The sequence below is a fragment of the Equus caballus genome, chromosome 27 (assembly GCF_041296265.1).
Source record: "Equus caballus isolate H_3958 breed thoroughbred chromosome 27, TB-T2T, whole genome shotgun sequence".
Classification (NCBI taxonomy): Eukaryota; Metazoa; Chordata; class Mammalia; order Perissodactyla; family Equidae; genus Equus; species Equus caballus.
This window is the reverse complement of record NC_091710.1, coordinates 24,670,422-24,690,069: the sequence shown is the minus strand read 5'-3', so window position 1 is coordinate 24,690,069 and position 19,648 is coordinate 24,670,422. Positions and strand designations below refer to the sequence as shown.

General features: G+C 43.8%; 1 protein-coding gene across 34 annotated transcripts in view; it reads left to right on the top strand.

Annotated features, from left to right (window-relative positions):
- TACC1 (transforming acidic coiled-coil containing protein 1) overlaps positions 1 to 19,648 on the top strand; it is a 120,285-nt gene that overhangs the window by 88,586 nt on the left and 12,051 nt on the right. For 10 of the 34 annotated variants that reach the window (XM_070253048.1, XM_070253052.1, XM_070253037.1 and 7 more), the window contains 6 exons: positions 871 to 1,987; positions 5,576 to 5,636; positions 7,765 to 7,885; positions 10,504 to 10,556; positions 17,298 to 17,423; positions 19,132 to 19,208. In XM_070253048.1, the coding sequence (XP_070109149.1) occupies positions 1,179 to 1,987; positions 5,576 to 5,636; positions 7,765 to 7,885; positions 10,504 to 10,556; positions 17,298 to 17,423; positions 19,132 to 19,208 (1,247 nt within the window). In that variant the 5' untranslated portion in view covers positions 871 to 1,178. Of the gene's footprint in view, positions 1 to 870; positions 1,988 to 4,294; positions 4,331 to 5,575; positions 5,637 to 7,764; positions 7,973 to 10,503; positions 10,557 to 17,297; positions 17,424 to 19,131; positions 19,209 to 19,648 lie in introns of all 34 variants that reach the window. The other 24 variants (XM_070253045.1, XM_014736553.3, XM_014736552.3 and 21 more) reach the window with 5 other exon arrangements.

Below are 19,648 nucleotides of genomic sequence, written 5' to 3'. Positions count from 1 at the left end.
CCAGATATCTAAGTCAGGAAAGGCGCTGTCTCAGTTAGTGCCTTGAAGAAATGCCCTCATTAACACCTTCCTAATTGCAGCATTTCTCTAATAAGACCCCAATTAAGAAGGATCTTTATTTTTCACAAGTGATTTGAGAGAATGTCCGGCTCAGCTTAGAGACAGAACTTCTAAAGAAAGAAAATAACTTTGTTGTTTTATGGTCCGTGTCTTGGTACAATAAGGGCTATTCATTTTTAAAGCTACTTATATCTGCTTTTTCAAATTAGTTTTTTTATTTGGTTCTTTTAGTTTTTAAGTCTGCAGAGAAGGGGTTCTGAGCTGGTCATGGTGGGTTTTTCATTTAATTTGAAACAGTCTGATTATTTAAATTCTATTCTGTGGAGTAGTGAATACTTATGTTTTTAATATCCAAAGATTAAAATCTGCTTACCGCATAAAATGTGGGCCCTGAAACCATCAGGCAGTGCCTGGAACTGTGTCAGTGCCAGCTCTGATCCCGGTTCCTGAGCGGCTGGTGTCTGAAGTTTCCTCCAGACCAGTTTTAACCTACAGAATTTTAACATCATATTAACACCCTTTCAGTAGGCCCATGATCTATTTAGCCTTTTCCTAAATAGCTCTGTTTGGTATAATCATTATTTGTATAACTTGGATAATACACACACAGAGTTTGGGGTGGGAAAATTCATTTTGGGGTGTAGTACCAGCTGTTCCCTTTCAGGCTGCACTTGCCGAACCCTGGAGAGGCTTCAGAAAAGCAGAAAGGGAAGAGTTTGCTGTTGGTCTAGGTGGCTTCAGATGGTAGAGAATATTTACCAGTGCCAAAAAGATAATTCTCTAATAGACCGCTTTTGTGTTTTGTTTTAGAATCACAAGAAGCTGATGAACAGCTGGTCGCAGAAGTGGTTGAAAAATGTTCATCTGAGACTTGTTCTAGAGCCTCGGAAAATGAGGTATCCCCGCAGGCTGTCGATTCTTACTCAGTCAAGGATTTCAAAGAAGAGGTAGAACATGATATTAGCAAAATTTCGGTGGTGAGGCCATTTTCAATAGAAACCAAGAATTCCACGGATATCTCGGTGGCTCTTGGAGCAAAAGCAGCTCATGGCCGTGTGACCGCAGCCTTAGGGGATGCTTTGCCCTCCAGCACCCCAGAAGCCCTCCAGGACAAGGCGATGACCGAAGGCACCATGGGGGTTGCACTGGAGGCTCCCTCGGAAGCGGATCTGAAGGCCGGGAGCTCCTGTCCAGAGCCTGTGCCCAGCAGAAGCAAGCTAAGAAAGCCCAAACCTGTCTCTCTGCGAAAGAAAACAGTTGGCGACTTCTCAGAAACCGAGACCGCTATGGAGGGCACGCCTCTCCCCCGGGCATCCCATCCATTCGGTCCTGATGACATGGATGGGAACACAGATCCTTCTTTGCTGGGAGGCGCCAGGATCCAGAAGTCTCCCCCTGACATTAAGGAGACATCAGGCACTCCTAGTGACACCAACGACTCAGGGGTTGAGCTGCTGGAGGAGTCGAGGAGCTCACCTCTGAAACTCGAGTTTGATTTCACAGAAGATGTGGAAAATGTCGAGTCCAGGAAAGCCCTCCCAAGGAAACTTGGCAGGAAACTGGGTAACAGACTGACTCCCAAGGTACAGAAGGATGGCGTCAATAAGCCCGTAGTCGCCAAAGGTCCAGAGCAGCCCCCAGAGCCAGCCGCAGACAGTGCTGCTCTCTCCCCAGCGCCTTCTAAGCTGGACCCCAGCCAGTGGGACAGCCCCAACTTCAGTCCCTTTGGGGGCCGCTCCACCCTGCAGAACTCCCCCACCCTCTCCTCTAAGGGCTCCTACCACTTTGACCCAGATAACTTCGACGAATCCATGGATCCCTTTAAACCAACGACAGCTTTAACGAGCAGTGACTTTTGTTCGCTCTCGGGTAATCATGTCAGTGAAATCTTAGAATCACCCAAGAAGGCAAAGTCGCGTTTAATAACGTGAGTGACGGTGGGAGCGGGCGTTGTGTTCTGTGTACTCTCTGTGAGTTTGGCAGCAGCTGCTTTTGGTTTTGGTGAACTGAAGTTATCGTTGAGGGGCAGCGGGGCAGACCCAAAGCTTTTAACTTTATGCTGCACTCCTCACTGTGTCGATGACTCTTGTGTGGACTCAGAAATACCAGGTTTCCTTTTTAGATATCTGCCTGTTTCTGAATCCTCAGCTTATTCAGCTGGGCAGTTTTTCCCTTAGCTTGGGTACTTTTTTCCTCTTTTTTTTAAAAAAAAGAATGGCATGAGATAGGCAGGTAGAGATTTGATAGTTTTCAGAAATCCTATCTGGGCTGGCAGGACTCGCTTTCTGTACAGAATTGAGTGTCAGTGCTGGGCACCATCTTCAGATCTTCTATGAATAAAACAAAAATTCCAAGCCTGCAGATTACCTGTCTAGTATCAGTAACGTGTAGAAAAGGGTCTTACAGAAGTCTTTTCAGTTAAAACAGAAAGCTATGCTTTTTGTTGGAAACAAACCTATGGCTAAAAGTTGGTGAGAATTCTTAAGTCTCCATGTTTAGCTTCTGGCTCCATCAGTAAGGAGGTGAATTTCCAATAAGAATCAAGAATGTTTTGAACGATGTTGTAAATTGGACTGAGTCAGTTAGTCCTTTGTTGTGTGTTGTCTCCCCCACTCCTCTTCTCCTGGGAAATTTGCAGCCCCTTTTGCAAGGTCCTTGGAGCTCCCAGACTGATTACCTCAGGCCACGTTCCGTGTCAGTTTAAATGTGTCACAGGGTCACCTTATCACAAAAATGGAGTTGATAACAATACTCCCTTGTGGCCCTTGTGACATTTTACTAACAATTAGGTATAAAGAAGGAGCAAAGACATGGAGGATGAAATATGAAAAGGAAAGATGAGAAGAGGTGCCATATTTCTCGTCACCATAGACCAGTCAGGGAAATAATTTTCAGCATTACTATGAATTAAAGAAAAATGCTAGACAGTGTGGTGAATTATAGTGGAAAGAAAGGTTTAATGGTTTACAGTGCAGAGAGTATCAATCAGAACCGAGAAGCTTGTTAGGAATCAGTTCTTCAGCAACCGCTGAAGACGCCCCTGAACGTCTAAGGGGAAGGAGGTGTCATCAGTAGCTCTCGATCTGTTCTTTGATTGTACACCGGCAGTTAAATGGTCCTGAAAAAACAGCGTTGCTCTGGTGTCCTCAGAGTGCCCTTCTGTGGCTAAGATTGGCTACACAGGTCCAGACAGTGCTTGGGGTGCGTGTTGGCTGTGCCATCGCCTTGGTGCTCCTAACATGGGATATCCTAAATAAAGGTTGCCTCTGGCTAGCCAGCTTGCTAAGGAGTCATTTGGGAGCCTTCCTTTCAGCCCCATGTTGCCGGTATGTAGCCAGTGTGTTCATGTTAGATAAGGATAAATCTGGGCCAGAGGGACGGAAATTTGTCCTACACCTTATTTTCAGTAGCAAGAAGCACCCTCTCTCGAGTCCTACCACCCTCACCTGGTAGCATTTTCCTCCTATTCTGTTTTTGGTGAATGAACTTCTTGATCTAATATACTTTACAGATTTTTTTTTTTAACTCTTACGCAATCAAAACTCTTGTCCCCTTGTTCTCTCTGCAAGAGAAGGGTGCTCGCCCTCTTGTGTAACGCTGGCATTTTGTTTGGCAGATCCCTCCGTTGGTAGGGACTAGAAGTATACACGTGGAGGTCGAGTCTAGTGGAGAGCCAGAAGATCTGTTAACAGGTTACTTGTGTGGCTTTTTCAAAGATGCATATAATTGGCATCTCAGATTCTTCTGTAAAATGGAGACGTACTAAGATTGGGATTTTTCTGGACCAAATAAGATAAATTAGGTAAATCATTTTAAGCTTCTTAGTGATATACGTCTACTGTAGATATAAGCAGATACATTTTCAATTATATTTTTCTTCATGCATTGCCTTTATTCTTGATGACTAGACACTTAAGAGTAAGTGTTCTCAGCAGTGAAGTTGGTTTTATACATTTACAAATACTTGCAAGCTTACTTTTCATCTCTGAATTTGAATATGTGGCATTTCCGAATGTTCTGCCACCGTCTTACTCCGTTAGAGTTGAGGTTGCTGATAGTCATCCACTGGCCAGTGATGACCTTCACGAGTGTGACAGTTTTAGTGTGTGTCACCTTGTAGAAAGAACTTTGCAGGCTTTACATCTGCCAGAAGAGATAAATATTCCAGGCTTTACATGATTTTTTTCTCCATCTGTCTGTCTCTTTCCTGTCTCTGATTTTGTTGGTGCATCAGGACTACTGAGCAAGTGAAATTTCTCTGTTTTCTGTTGTAAGTACTCCTGCTGTTGTTTCGGTTTGGCCCTGGGACCCTTGGCAGTTCCTCTCCCAGCCTCCCCAGATCATCTTTCCATAGCATGTTGGCTTCCCTTTCTGAGTTTGACCTTCTGATGATTTTTTGCATTTCATTTGCCACTTCATGAGTCAGCTTAGCCTTGCAATTGTCTGTCCCTAGAGGAGTGGCCATCGGCCTTAGGTGCGAGAGCTTGCGCTCCCTGGCTTGGCTGGCCTCACGTGGCGCTTTGATACCGAGTGCTGGCTTGGCCCCGAGGTCATCCCAGTGGTGTTTTCAGGGACTACTCTGCTATTTAATGTTGGAAATAATTGCCCTTTTTTGTTGGGATAAGGCTGCTGGCTTGGAGCAGGGGATAAATTTGAGAGTTAACTCAAGTTTGGTGGCAGGAGGTAGCACTTAGTAAGAGCGTTCGTAAGGAAAACCATGAACTAGATAGTGGCCGTGCACATTCTGGTAACTCACATGCTTGTCTTTTTCCCCCTAGAAGAACAAGTTGCAATATTTTTTTCTTCTTTGTCAGAGTGGCGTTTTCACTGGAAATTTTAAATTCCTTAAAAACAGAACAGAATCTGAACCAGCCTTGACATCACAAATTATGTGCTAGTTAAAAAATAACAGCTTTCCCCAGTTCCGGCCTTTGCACAATACATGACATTCATTTTCCATCTTACTACTGAATAGGAACAGTAACAATTTACTCAAATATTTTTATTTTTATACTTTGTGTTGACCACAGTTCTTCTCTGTTAGCCCACAGGTCTGGAGCTGTCTTATCAGACTTCTGTGGCTTTTAGTGCAATAAAGAATTTTTAAAGAATCTGGTCCGGCGTGGTAATTTTTCCAATGACTTGTCAAGTGAGTGAGGATCAGATGAACGGAATGTCTCTGGGTGCTAAGGCTGCTCTCCGAAAGGCTTTTGGTGGCTTGTAATTGAACTGGAGGGGTCAGAGTCCCGGGACTGAACGTCCCCAGAAGCACGTGAGGAGGTCTTTTCAGGGAACGAGCTGAGCTATAGTTCTGTGCTTGCCCTGGCTCGGGAGATTCCGAGACATAAAAGGTGTTCCCACCTCTGACTGTAGATGTGTGACTCGTGTGGTGCTGTATGCTTTGGCTTCTGTCTGCACACACTGCTACCTCTGCTCCATCTCATAGCGCGGAAGTTGCCAATGTGATTCCAAACCGGCCTGTTTTTTTTTGTTTTTTGTTTTTTTTTCTTTCCAGGAGTGGCTGTAAGGTGAAGAAATATGAACCGCAGTCTCTTGCTTTGGATGAGTGTTCTCAGGTATGTCTGTGCCTGTCTCCAGAATGTCTCTTAGACCAGTGGTTCCCAAACTGGAGATTGCAGCCCCATCCCCCCAGGGGGAGGGCGTTAATGAAGACTTTCCAGTGGGTGTCTAAGAAGTCAGCTTTAGGGAACCGATTTCCAGATCCTTACCTTCCTAAACTGATCTGAGAAGGCCCCTGAGGACAAGGGGACCCTTTCACAATTACCCTATTCCCACTTTTGCTTGGTAAAGTTCCCTGTCATTCATTCTTTTTACTAAGATGCATTATCACTGGGTGGACACCTCTGGGGCACCAAGCAAAGGGGAGATTTGAAATGTGGGTGCAGGTTTTAAGAAGGCGATTGACTCTAACGACTGAATCATTCTTTTTTCTTGAGTCAGATGGTTTCAGCAAAACAGGAGAACCTGAGTTGTCAGCCCTAGACCATGAAAAATAATTTTTGATACAATGTTTTATGTCAATTATATCTCAATTAAAAAATAATTTTTGGTGGTATAATTTTTTGGTACAAAACTTGGAAAGCGCTGCAAAGAATTGAGAGAAAGTTTTAGTACAGAACTTCCTCCTGTTTCATCTGTTTATATAAATAAGGCTTCTTATTATAATTATAAAAATGAGAAACAGGAATAAATTGATGCCGACCCTTGTTTCATTCTAGCAATAAATATTTGTCCATGACTATATGAATTAATTGGGAAACACAAACAAAAAAGAAAAACCCAGGCCCATATGATTGCGATGAGATCCTTTTTTCCTTTTTAAAACTTTATTTCAGCATAATGATGATTACAGAAATACAGTCATTGGTTAATAAAATGCATTTTAAGTTTAACTTATCCAACACAATCTGGACCAAAACCTTGGTACATGATTTAAGATTTTTTTTAAAAGATTTGCAATTTGATTTATTCTTCATCTATTAAAAATATAAAATATCCACTTTTAAATGCTGCTAAAGGAGGCAGCAAGAACCATGAGAAATTTGACTCAGAAAAATAACACATACTGCACTGTAAAAGTTTTTTTTAAATTGATGCAACAAAATGTAATTGATGTCTATTTTTAGTAAAAGTTTACTTTTGTGTTTGATAGTACTTCTCGAAAGTCGTAACATTTTTAGAATAAATTGTGCACTAGTAGTTGTAATGAAAACTCTCCAGAAGAAAAGATGTTAATACTTAGAGAGTTATGGTCATAGAACAAGTTTTTTTAATTTTTAACTTTTTTAACAGAGAAGTATGATAGGGAGGCCTTTAAGAGACTTTCAGGTGTGCAAATGCATTTCTTTGCGATAATTTCTTGGTGAAAGTGGAGTGGAGATACAGATTCAGAGAGGAAAAGGAATAATGTAAATTTCTGACTAAAGAGCCTATTCGTATTTGATTTTAAATAGATCACAGAGGATTAAATAGATTTTATATAGATCGTAGAGTATGAGATCACTAGAATAACTAGATTGAGTTAAGCAAGGCCGGTATTTAAAATAGACCAGATATTATATCCTTTCCAGTTAATTAAACTTATGCTGAAAAGTTCTTAAATGTCACCTGAAGATACAATGGGGTACATGGATTTTCAAAAGAAATTCGGAAGCATATGAATAAAATATTTGAAAACCACTGCCTTGGACCGCTTCAACTTCTTGCTTATAAATTTAGGCTAGAGGGGCTGGCCCTGTGGCCGAGTGGTTGGGTTTGTGTGCTCTCCTTTGGTGGCCTGGGGTTTTCCCAGTTCAAATCCTGGGTGCGGACGTGGTACCACTCATCGAGCCACGCTGAGGCAGCGTCCCACATGCCACAACTAGAAGAACCCACAACTAAAAATATACAACTATGTACGGGGCGGGGGGGGGGTTGGGTAGAAGAAGGAAAAATAAAATCTTTAAAAAATAAATTTAGGCTAGAAAACCTTAATTTTTCAAGTCTCAGATTTGAGTTACAGAAGCTAGGTTCTAGAAAACACAGCACTGCGTGGTTGGGAGACCCCAGCTTCCTCTTTGATTTGTACCCAGATCTATTGAACATCCGTGTGGAATGGCGGCTGCCTTGCTCCATTCCTGAGAGGTCGCTTTCCCCACGGATTGCCCTCCTACACAGTAGCATCTTGTCTTCATCATTTCCCAGGATGAAGGAGCAGTGATCTCCCAGATTTCAGACATTTCTAGTAGGGATGGCCATGCTACCGACGAGGAGAAACTGGCATCCACGTCATCTGGTCAGAAATCAACCGGGGCCGAGGTGAAAGGTGAGCCAGAGGAAGACCTGGAGTACTTTGAATGTTCCAATGTTCCTGTGTCTACCATAAATCATGCGTTTTCATCCTCAGAAGCAGGTATGGAAGCATATCTTCATCTTTCTAATGTACATAAGCATGGACATGCCTGAAAGCCTAACGCAGGAGACGCCTTAGAGGTTAGAGCATTGGGCCACTGGAAGGATAGATTTAGGAGGCTGATCTCTGCTTTGCTTCTATACCTAGAAAAGGACCCAAAGGGGTGTCTTATCGAAGCGGCAGGGGCGTCTGGAGAAGTGTGGCAGGATGCACAGGGGACGTGATGTATGAGACTGCTTGGGTTTTTCAATGATTTATGTAATGTGGTCATATCTTAAAGCATAGTGGCCTGTAATCATGTCGTGATACTTACGCTCATTCTTCAACTTAGGGAAATAATAATAACTAACACAGTTAGTGCCTCACTCCGTATTGGCATTGTTCTACGTGGTTTGCATATGTTAATTCAGTGCTCCTTGCTAGGTATTATTTTTCTCCCATTTTTCATAGAAGGAAAGTGAGACACGGAAGTTAAGTAACTCAGCCAAGGTTGTTGGCTAGTAAATGGTAGAGCTGGGATTCGAACCCCAGCAGTCTGGTTCCATGGTCTTCTAACCACAGTGCTGATGTGTGAAGAGCCTGCTTTCATGACCCCAGACTATTATAAATTTCTCTGCTCACAGATGTGGTAGGTTAAAATTGACCAGTGCCCTATAAAATCCTTCTTAAAGTTCCAAGAAGAACCTAGACTGACCTGTGCTGACGCTTCTCGCTCTTGACTCTTGAGAACATTGTAGAACTGAGGTACCAAGGTATTTCTGTGGCCTTAAACTTGACTTGAGAAATGTTTAGAACCATGTTCCTGACTACATTAAACTTTATTAAAAACTTAGATCTTCAGCATCATAATTTAATTTGGGGCTTTGCAACTTAGAATTTAAAAAATCATGGTCTCTCATCAAACCAAGGAAGCAGGTGGAGATCAGACTTGGCAAGAGTTATTCCCCGGCCTCCTCCCGGTCCCCAGGTCTCAGTTCCCGTCTGTAAAATAAATGTGCCAGGCACTGTTCCAGATGTCTTCCCAGGCCTCCTTCTGCTTGACCGTTTCCCAAAGATCTTGTTTGCCGTTTCCCTTTATGCCCCTGTACCCAGCTGTGCGGGCTAATCCTGAGTACTCTTGTACCTACACTTATGTCTCTTACTTGGAATACCTTTCTTTGCCATCTCCTGTTCGATGCTGCCCATCCTTTCAGCTCTGTCTCAAAAATGTCATTTGGCTCCTGCTGTGCCTTACGCTCCCACCACATTTCTTCTTACCATTCCTGCTCCATGTGTTAATCATAGAAGGGTATCTTTGATGAACTTCCTGAAGTTAAGGACCGTGAATCTTTGCATTTCCTCTGGTGCAGGTGCATGGTAGATATTTGTTGAATTATATTATTCCTCACTAGCAGGAGGTTCCTTTCATGGAAATTTATAGAGCCGGGTTTCTGTTAGAAATAGTGTTGTCCTCAGTTAGTGAACTGCGGGTGTTACTCTGTATGTGACTGGTTATCCATGTCCTTGAAACAAGCAGAGGCGATGGTGATGCAGGGGCGGGAGGTGTATGAAGATAGGATGGGTGCACTGGCTCTGTCAGGTGAGCCAGAGTCTCTTTCCTGGGGAGAGTCACCTTTGAGCTAGGTCTTGATAGGTACGTGCATCGATGTGCACCAGAGAACCAGACTCTCTCACAGACATGGGAGGGAACCTGCTGTGTTGGTAAAACACCCAGCAGCTCTCTGTGACTACAGGGTCAGTGAGGTCACACTGAGGAATCTGGGTTGATCCTGTAGGTATAGGGGAGCCATTGAAGGTTTTTAAGCAGAGTAGTGATGTTCACGTTTATGTTTTAAATAGTTCACTATTGACAGATAGTACACTAAAATAGTAATTTGTTACTGCTATGTGGAGGATTATAGCTTTAAAATTTTGTGTGCTTTCCCAAATTTTAAAATTGTCTTCAATGAGTGCATATTCCTTTAATTAGGAAAAGCATAGAGTTGGGTTCTTTCCAATATTGCCTCTGGTGGTGGAGTGAAAGGTAGACTGGAGAAGAGGAAACCAGTTTGAAGGGTGTGGGGAGGATAATGAATTTAGTTTTTGAGGCATTGAAAGTTAAAGCTTCTTGTTTTATCTGCTACGTTGGTTAGATTGAGGGTTCCCTTCTGGGCTGGAATTTAAATCCACTCAGATTTAGTAATAAAATAGCATTCAGTGTTATTGTTCCTCTTTCTGAAATAATCTCATGCTTAGTACAACTCATTTACAAAATTTTCATGGACACAAGGGGGCAGCCTTGCTGTTCTTTTCACCTGAGGACCGCGGATCCATTTATGGCTGACCTTGCACTCCTTTCTTCTGAACCTTTTGGACTTTTAACGCAGTACCTCAATTGACAGAAGGCGAGTGCTCCTTTGAAAACCTTGAAATGCTACTCATGTGCCCATAGATGTGCTTCTGGGCCTGCAGTGGGGTTTCCAAGTGTCTTTTATTAGGAGGGAAAGGAACTGACTTCTTAGGATAACCATAAAAATGACTCTGTGTTTTAGGCGTAGAGAAAGAGATGTGCCAGAAGATGGAAAAAGATGGATCCGCCGTGCCTGTAAGTTCCTACATCGGGGTTGGGGGGGTGGGTAAGTGGAGCTCCATTTATTCAGTATTTGTTTTGAAGCATTAAATTAAATAAATTCTAGTCGGTGTTTGGTGATGGGGATGAAATACAAATAAAACACAGTTTCTTCACTTGAGGAGCTCCTGTTCTATCCTGAGACATCCGATACGGTAGCTACGTGCCTGCTGAGCACTTGAGCTGTAGTCTGAATTGAAGTGTCCTGTAAGTGTAAAGTACAACCAGTTTTTGAAGACTAAGGACAAACAAAAGGAAAATAAAATGTTTCTAACTTTTCATATCAATTAATGTTAAGATGGTAATATTTTGGATATATTGGGTTGACTATGTTATTAAAATTAATTTCACCTGTTTCTTTATACTTTTTTAATGTGGCTACTGAAAATCTTGAAATTACGGATGGCTTGCATTATATTTCTTTTGAACACCACTGGTTGCAGATACAAATGGAAACCTGTGATACCCTGTGGTGAATGTTGTAACAGAACGTGTTCCAGGGGCTGTGGGAGCCAGAGCTGACCGGCTGCTTGGCAGGTGTCAGGATGGCTGAATTTGAGCTAATTAAGAGCAAAATTTTTTTTGAACTTTAGATTACAAAAATATACAAAGAATTCCCGTAAATCTTTCATCCCTACTCCTCAAATGTTAACATTTTATGCAATCACAGTACAGTTAGCAAAATCAACACTGATACAGTATTATTGTCTAATCTATAAACTGTTCATTTTATCAGTTCTCCCAGTAACGTCCTTCTTCTGGTGCAGGATCCAGTGCAGGATCCCACATTGTATTTAATTGTCATGTCCTTAGACTCCTTTAATCTGTGACGGTTCCTCGGTCTTTGTCTCTCCTGACCTTGACCCTTTTGAAGAGTATTGGTCAGTTGTTTTGTAGAATGTCTTTCAATTTGGTTTTGTCCGGTGTTTCCTCATGATTAAGTTCAGTTTAATAGATTTAGGCATGAATATGAGAGAAGTGACATTGTAGATATCATTAAAGTTGGGGTGACTTTGATCACTTGGTTAAGGTGGTGTCTGCTGGTTCCTCCAGTTGAACTAAGTTTTTTAAAGGGAGAATGGGATTTGCCAGGCAGTTAAGGCAAGAAAGCCTGTTCCAGGCAGGAGAGTTGGCCTGTGCAAAGGCAGGGAGTGAGAAAAAGCATGCACATTATTGTAGGTATTAGTAATCTCACGTGGTTGGAGGATACTGTGGGTGAGGCCCAGATCACCCCCTCCACAGTGTGCCATAGTCATTGTGCCAGCAGATGTGGGATTCATGGTGGAAGCAGTAGATAACCATTGTGGGGTTCTAAGTAGGGAGCATCATGATCAGTAAAAGTTCAAAGGATGGGATGGAGGCTGAGAGAGATTTACAGGTAGAACCATCACTGCTTGGTGACCTTGGGGACGTACATGGTAGCTGGGGCGGTGATGGTGAGGGGAGGTTGACGAAGGCCGCTCAAGGTTTCTTCCTTGAATATCCAAGTGGTCAGTGTTGCTATGAACCTGCCCCAGTGGGACCTCATTTCAACAGATGGCACCACTGTCCACCTAGTTGTCTGAGCCACAACCCTGGAGTCATCTTCTGCGACTCTTTCCTCCTTATTCCTATGAGCAAGATCTGTGGTTTCACTGTCCAGAAACCATAGATTGTAAATCCATCTACTTTTTTCAAGCCCACGACCACCAGTCTTTTAAAATAAGCTGGCGATTTCCCAACCACTCTTCCTGTTCCCAGGCTTATTCTCTCATCCTTTTACATAAGCCAGGGTAACGTTTTAAAACACAAAACTAACCTTGTTACTCTTTGCGTAAGCCTCCTCATTGGCTCTCCTTGTCTTAGGAGAAGTTCAGACTCTTCCTGTGACCAGCGAGGCTTTCTGTGGTGGGACTCTGCCTCCCTCTCCAGTGTCAGCTGTCTCCTCCCTCCCTCGCACATCTGACACTTGCCCAACCGAATGGAGTTCCCTCCAGTTCTGTGAACCCAGCCCTTTGAGTCACTTCCCCGCTCTCCCTGCCTTTCTTAGAAAACCAAAGCTTGGTGAAGGTGAGGACCGTGCCTGTCTTGTTCGCTGCTGTGCCTCAGCACCTGCCACAGTAAACGCTGCTGATCATGGGAGTCCGCAAATGGGGAATGCAGGAGGAGGAGCAGGATCGTGGAAGTGTGTTTTTAGATAGGTGGCTTTGAGACTTCTGTGGGACCAGTTTCTAAATCATTATATGCAGCAGGCGGTTGTAAGTACACAGTGTGAGCTTTAATAGATTTGAGGGCCCTTAGGACCCAGGGGATAATTGAAGCTACCGTAGGATTAGATGAAGGTGTGATGGAAACATTCTTTACTTTGATCCACAGTAAAAATTTTGACTAATAAATATCCATGACACGTCACAACATATGTATTTATATATTTATAGAACAAATTGCGCCAAATAGTTTTTACGTTTCTTCATGTGATTCACTCTATTTTCAGTTCTATTTCTTACTTTTGGTGAGGAAGATTGTCCCTGAGCTAACATCCATGCCAGTCTTCCTCTTTTCTATGTGGGACACTGCTGCAGCCTGGCTTGATGAGCAGTGTGTGGGTCCGTGCCCGGGATCTGACGCTGCAAACCTCAGGCGCCAAAGTAGGGCGCACAAACTTCACCACCATGCCACTGGGCTGGCCCCTCTATTTCATTTTTTTAATGCAGATTATTTGTCCCACTAAATTGTTTTCAGGACTCCCTGTTAGGGTGTGACCCATGATATTTCCCCAGAGGACGCAGAATGAGCAAACGCGAAGGTGCATGGTGGAGGAGGAGCTGTGGAAGCACAAGCAGGAGGAAGCTGTGCACATAGGATTCAGGAGCACTGGCCTTCACAAGTGACAGGCACAAGCACAGGCGCTGTCTCCTCACACGTTCCTGACATTTGTTTCTGGGCAGATCACTCTTGTGGGAGCCCTGTCATCTGATCCCAGCTCAGTCCCTCATGGGCTCACGCCTGGGTTTCCTCAGCGGTGAGAGGGGTGCTGCCATCCCCACCTGTGGGAGGCTGGAAACAAAACAGCCTGGCTGTGCGCTGGGGAGACCCGTTCCTTCTGAAGTTTTCCAAGCACTTTCTGGTATTTTCAGTGTGTGAAAGTAGCAGCAGGATGCTGGAAGAAGGCTGTGCCCAGTGGACCAGGCGTTGGTCCGCGTGGCTGCAGGATTAGGTGATTCACCCAGTCCTCAAAACAAACTGGTTACGTTTCCAGATTCACAGCTTATTCATCCCTAGAATTAGCAGCACATATCTGCCTCGTGGAGTGGGTGTGAGGCCCAGAGGCAATAATATCAGGGAAGAGGAACTGTGAAGTGCTGGGCCAGTGTGAGGTGGGGTGACGTTGAGAGGAAAAGGGTGGGAGAGAGAGAGAGAAAGGAAAGTGGGGAATGCTTGTCTCTGGAGGCAGCTGCTGAACAACGTATCATATGTTGTGATCTTTGAAAAGTAACTCCAGTTGAACTTCCAAAGATAAATTAATTTCTGTTTCTTTAGAATATTGAATAAACGTTGCATAAAGATATTGCAAGATTCAAAATGTGGAATACAGAAAACTGTGTAATCTAGCACTTAGTTTTTAAGCCTCTCTGTGCTTCAAGTGCATCCCTGTAGCAGGCTCATGCCCAGTGGTAGGTGGTGGCCCAGGCAAGATAACTAAGGCCAGAGCAGGGTAGGAAGTGGGTATTAAGTCTCATCGTGCTTTTCACCTGTTGGTCTGCAGCAGTTTTCACTTAGGAGTCAATTTATTTTTTAAGACGTCTTCAGCTTTCTAAACATTGAGTTCATCTGGCTTTTCCAAGCATGTCTCAGTGAGAGAGAAGAGAAGGGGGTGGTCCTGCCCCAGTGAGTTCAAGGACAAATGAGATGAGCACAGTCAGCATGTTGTGACAGGTCTCCCACCGCAAGGACGTCAGCAAGAAGAATTACTTTGTGGCATCTGTGCTTGCTGTAAATTTGCAACCAGGACTCCATTGAGTTCCACTGTCTGTTGTTGGCCCTCAGTTGCCAGTGCTTTGTGGGACAAGGAGAAGGATTAGGGGACATGAAATGGGGGACCCTTTTGGAAGGATGTGATTGATCAATTTAGCATCTTTATTAAACACATACTAGATTGCCCAGCCTAGAAGGAGACTGTCGGACCAACCTTTTATGAAGGTGGATTCTTTAGGCTTTCTACAGTGTTCAGTAAACAACTTAAAGGACTAAGGAATGTAGCATGTTAAATCCTAGGGGAAGAGATCACCAAAATAGGCCATGGCGTAAATTCCTGCCCTTACCACCTTGTAAGTGTTGCATTTTGAGCCATGAGGCTTGTGGCATTTGTCCAGCAGAGCGCGGTGGCCAGGAGGGAGCCCCCGGCTGCAGAGCCCGCTCAGCTGGATTAACATTACATGGATTACATGTTCGCCAGCATCTGAGGTCTGACCTTCCACCTCCGACTCAGAACGCTGCTTCTTCTGGCCCCACATGTGTTAGCATTAAGTTGTTAAACAGGGCGCAGACTGACTGCATTTATCCCCTCAACAAGTGGAAGTGATGCTGAGCTCTAGACTAGACGTTGATATTTTGCTTACTAAGAAAACTTTTGACTTATTTCCTAAATTCTTGCTAACATGAGGGTCTTGGGCGGCACAAGCGGGCTGCTTCCTGGAGTTGACTCGACTTGGGTATTCTGACTTAGAGTCATAAAAACTCACGAAGACTGGGTTTGAAATGTATTAAATTAGAATCAGAAATGTAACAACAAGGTGAACCAATGTGTGGGCTTGACCTAGTGCGTTGTCTCCCCGTAGACAGGTTAGACAGGAAGCAAGATGTTGAGAAAATTTCTTGATGAGAAACGGCACGGGAAGTTAGTGGGCTGACTCAGATGTCCAGGGTGTACTGGTTATCTACAACAAACATTTATTTTCTCATCGTTTCTGGGTCAGGAATCCTGGGACAGCTCTGCTGGGTGCCTCTGACTCAGCGTCTCCCACAGGCTGCGAGCAAGGTATTGACCAGGGCTGTGGTCTCCTCCAGGCTCTGCGTGGGGTGGGGCCCGCTCCAAACTCACCTGCGTGGCTGTTGGCAAGTCTCAGGTCCTCAATAACTGTTGGCAGAGACAGCAGTTCCTTGTCACATGGGTCTCTTCATGGAGCTTCTCACAGCGTGGAAGCTGGAGTCTTTGTCAGCTAGTCTCAGCAGTGACATCCCATGACTTTACCGTATTCTGTTCTTGAGAAGCGAGTCATTAGGGCCAGCTCGCACTGAGGGGGAAGGGACTACAGGAGAGGATTAGTACCAGGAGGTGGGGGTCACCGGGGGCCATGTTAGAGGCTGCCCGCAAGTGGCTTCTGGCTCTAGTGACGGATCTATTCCAAGATAGAATGTTTCATGGGGCACCTTGGACTTCTGTCAGCATGGTGGGCCGCCCTCCCCAAATGCTGCTGGAAATGGCACTGCCAGCTTGTGGCTTCTGAGTTCCCCTTTCTGTGGCCTCTGCAGGGGTTTGTGTATTGGGCTCTTGGATGAGGTCTGTGAAGCTGTATTGCAAAAATTGTGTGTGTGTGTTTTAGCATTTTCTAGAGAGAGGGTGAGTCTGTAACACCCTGAGAAGCTTAAAAACCGCTGGTCTAAGTTGACCTTGGGACTTTCCCTTCAGTCTTGGTTCCAACAAGATATCAGAGAACTGATTAATTATAATCAATAACTAACTGATCAGTTATACTGTCATTTAAGATTATTAAAATACTCCCTAACTCTAACCCTAATCCTAAAAAAAAATTATTCCCAGGTCACTTTGGCTGGCATTTTACATGTTATTAGATCAGCTTCTTTCCCATTTATCCAAAAAGTTTACTTATATAGGTGGGAGGAAGTAGCCCAAAAAATGTCTTTTAGGAAGGAAAATAGCATGCAGTCCCTGTTCTTATGAAAACAAAATACTAACCAAATGTGGTTTTCTGGAACTTGAGTTTATGATAAATGCAAGCTGGCACAGCAGAAGGTGACGTGCTGCCAGAAGGGAACTGAAAACGGCAAGGAAGAGCCACAAAATAGAAGCCCGGGCACAGACCTTGACTTTCACGTGGCGGGTCTGTGGAGGAACAAATCACGGTGTGCACCTGACAGATCGCTGGGTTACCACACAGCATCCCTGCAGGGCAGCTAAGTTCCTGGTGGCCCTGAGTCATCCATGGGTGGGGCTCAGAGTTCACATATATTTGCCATTTCTACTGCCTTAGGCCTGAAAGTTAGTAGTGCATTTTAGAAACATTTTCATTCAAAGCGGCTAAGAAAATACACACAAAGCATCAGTACTTAAAAGAGTTGACACTTTTTTTGAAACTTATTTACATGGAACACATCCAAATGAGACATTGACCATGGGTGCTTTTCTCTTTTATGTATGTGACTCTTTGGTGACTGACCACTATGATAATTACACTTTCTCCTTTTTGCATAGGAAGAAAACTCTAGGCTCTATTACACAGGAGCTAAGACCACCCCACCCCCAATACTCATTAGAATAGTTTATCCTTTCGATAACACTGTTACTAGATTCGGTTTTTTTAAAGTTTTCCTCTGCTGCTTTTTTTCCTTGAAATATATTTTAGAAGGATGCGATCAGTTTAGTAATGAGGCGGTTATTGAAGGATATTTGGGTTAAGAAGCTGGAGACTGGTGTTTTAACTGGAACCTCTCCCCCAGGGACTGTTGGAGTCCCCCGTGGAGAAGGCCCCTGTGTCGGTGGCCTGTGGAGGTGAGAGCCCGCTGGATGGCATCTGCCTCAGTGAATCAGATAAGACAGCCGTGCTCACCCTGATACGAGAAGAGGTAAAGGCTTTCTTGTTCTGTCTGCCTATCACTCCATTTCTTTGTAACGCCCATGTGCCAGTGGCCAGATTCCATCTCTGTTGGCTTGAGTTCTCCCCGGCAGGAAGTTCTTATTTCCTGTAGCCTGTTTAGTTTGTAAAAAGGGCTCCCTGTAAAACTCCACATTGGTGCTGGAGTCCTGACGTTCTGTACCCAGAGAAAAAAGCTGACGCTTTGAAATATCCTTGAGAGTTTTGTACACTTGCTTATCTTTCAGCCTTGAAGTTTTAAATATCACATTTTGCCAACTTTACCCACGTAGGTAACTAAATCAGTGCCTTCATTTTACAGAGGATATATGCTCATGCCTAAAAATTCCTTAAATTCTAGACTTGCAATAATAGAAAATTGTTTCCTGCCTTCGTCTGCCCTTTAATTAAATAGTTCAACTCTTGATTTCCTGTAGTGTGTCTCTTGAGCAGCCTCTGTTCAAAATAGGTCACTGCCAGGCCTTTCCTGGGCGATGGGGAAAATGTGAAAGACAGTGCTATGCACAGTTCCTCAGTTACCACCCTCTCGCTGTGTTCTGTGCTGTGTTTTACGTGTTTGGTTTGTGTGTTTCTTGATGACTCCACCCCTTTTTTTTTTTAAGAAGGTAATTCCCTTGATGTAGCAGTTTTATTTTTATAATATGATGACAGTAGTTAACTACCTCTGAGGTCGGTCTTTTAAAGCTTTTAAAAAGTAGCATTAGGTTGGTAATGAGGGATGTGAGCTAGTCCTGTTGTCAGACTGGGGAGCAGAGGTAAGGAGGTCCGCCAGAATCCTGTGAATGAGAAAACTGGCCTCATCTTCTTCCCGAGAGTTAAGCTGTAAGATGGCCACCTAGTGGAGCAAAGCCAAGATGTCCCTAGTCACCTGAGGCAGACAGCTGGCTTCTAGGATCTTGAGATCCTGATTAAAGGCACCAAAATAAAGAATGTACCAATGAGAAAGAGAGAAGCACAGAGGAGAATAATAAAATGGGAACAGTGGATCCCCTCGGAGCCCCACCCAGGGCAAAGGGAGTTTGAGGCAGTAAATTCAGAGTATTTTTTTCCAGTTGGCAAGGGCATCCCAAACAGGGATGTGGGTTCTGGTCTGACTAACGAGATCCTGCCTGTAATGAGACCCAGGCATCTGGCTGGAGGCATTGAACTTCTGGGCCCCTCGTTCTGGCTCCCTTCTTATCAAGCAGCTGGAAATCTCTGTCAAAAGAGAATATGCTGGTCATGCCAACTTCTAGCGCTCTCATCTTGTGGCAGTTTCATTTTGTGTCCTAAGTAAGGTTGGTGCCCTGGCATCCACTGTGATTAAGGTGAGTTTACAGGACAGATGGCTCTGCTCTTGGTGCCCTGTCCCAGTCAGGGTTCTGGGCCCACCGAGCTGAGAGCCAGACCCTGGACTGAGGGAAGATTTAGAGAGGTTGTAAGTACCACTTGGAATTTCCCTGGGAGATCTCCTGCTCACCTGTACTCTGGTGGCCACGCTCCGGTGTGCTATGTGGCTGAGAGCACATTTTTCCAAATGCTTATGATATTATATATGGATGTTGAGGTTTTATATTCCTAACGTAGATTGAATGTCTTGGGATGGACCTGGCTATGTGTTGTTTTAGCTCTCTGATCTTAAATTCAAACTGTAATAGATTGAGTAGATAAAAACAAGCTTTATCTCTATTATAATCTAGATAATCACTAAAGAAATTGAAGCAAATGAATGGAAGAAAAAATACGAAGAAACTCGACAAGAAGTCTTGGAGATGAGGTTAGGCGGGAGGTTTGGGGGTGGGGTTGGGTACCATTCTACTTTGTTAGATTTAATACAGATGAAGCAATGAACATATCTGTTTACCACAGAGCCAGCTGTTGAGAACTTAGGGTTTTGCTATCTGCACTTAATTTGTGATTGATAATGTCATTGCATGAGTATTGCTGACCTGTTACCCTGTTCAAATACTGTAGCTTATTTCACCTTGTTCAGAACATTACAAGTAAGCAGAACCCACGTAATTCTTGTCGTTTGAAAAGACCTAAATTTGTGCAAAAATACATGTTTAAAATACAGAGTAATAAGATTTATTGACATGATTATGGAGGCATTATAATTCCTAATGCTTTTCTAAAATTATACATGGTCGCTTCAAATTTCATAACCACGAAATAGATTCTAAAAAGCATATTATTAAGAAACAAAATTGATCGACT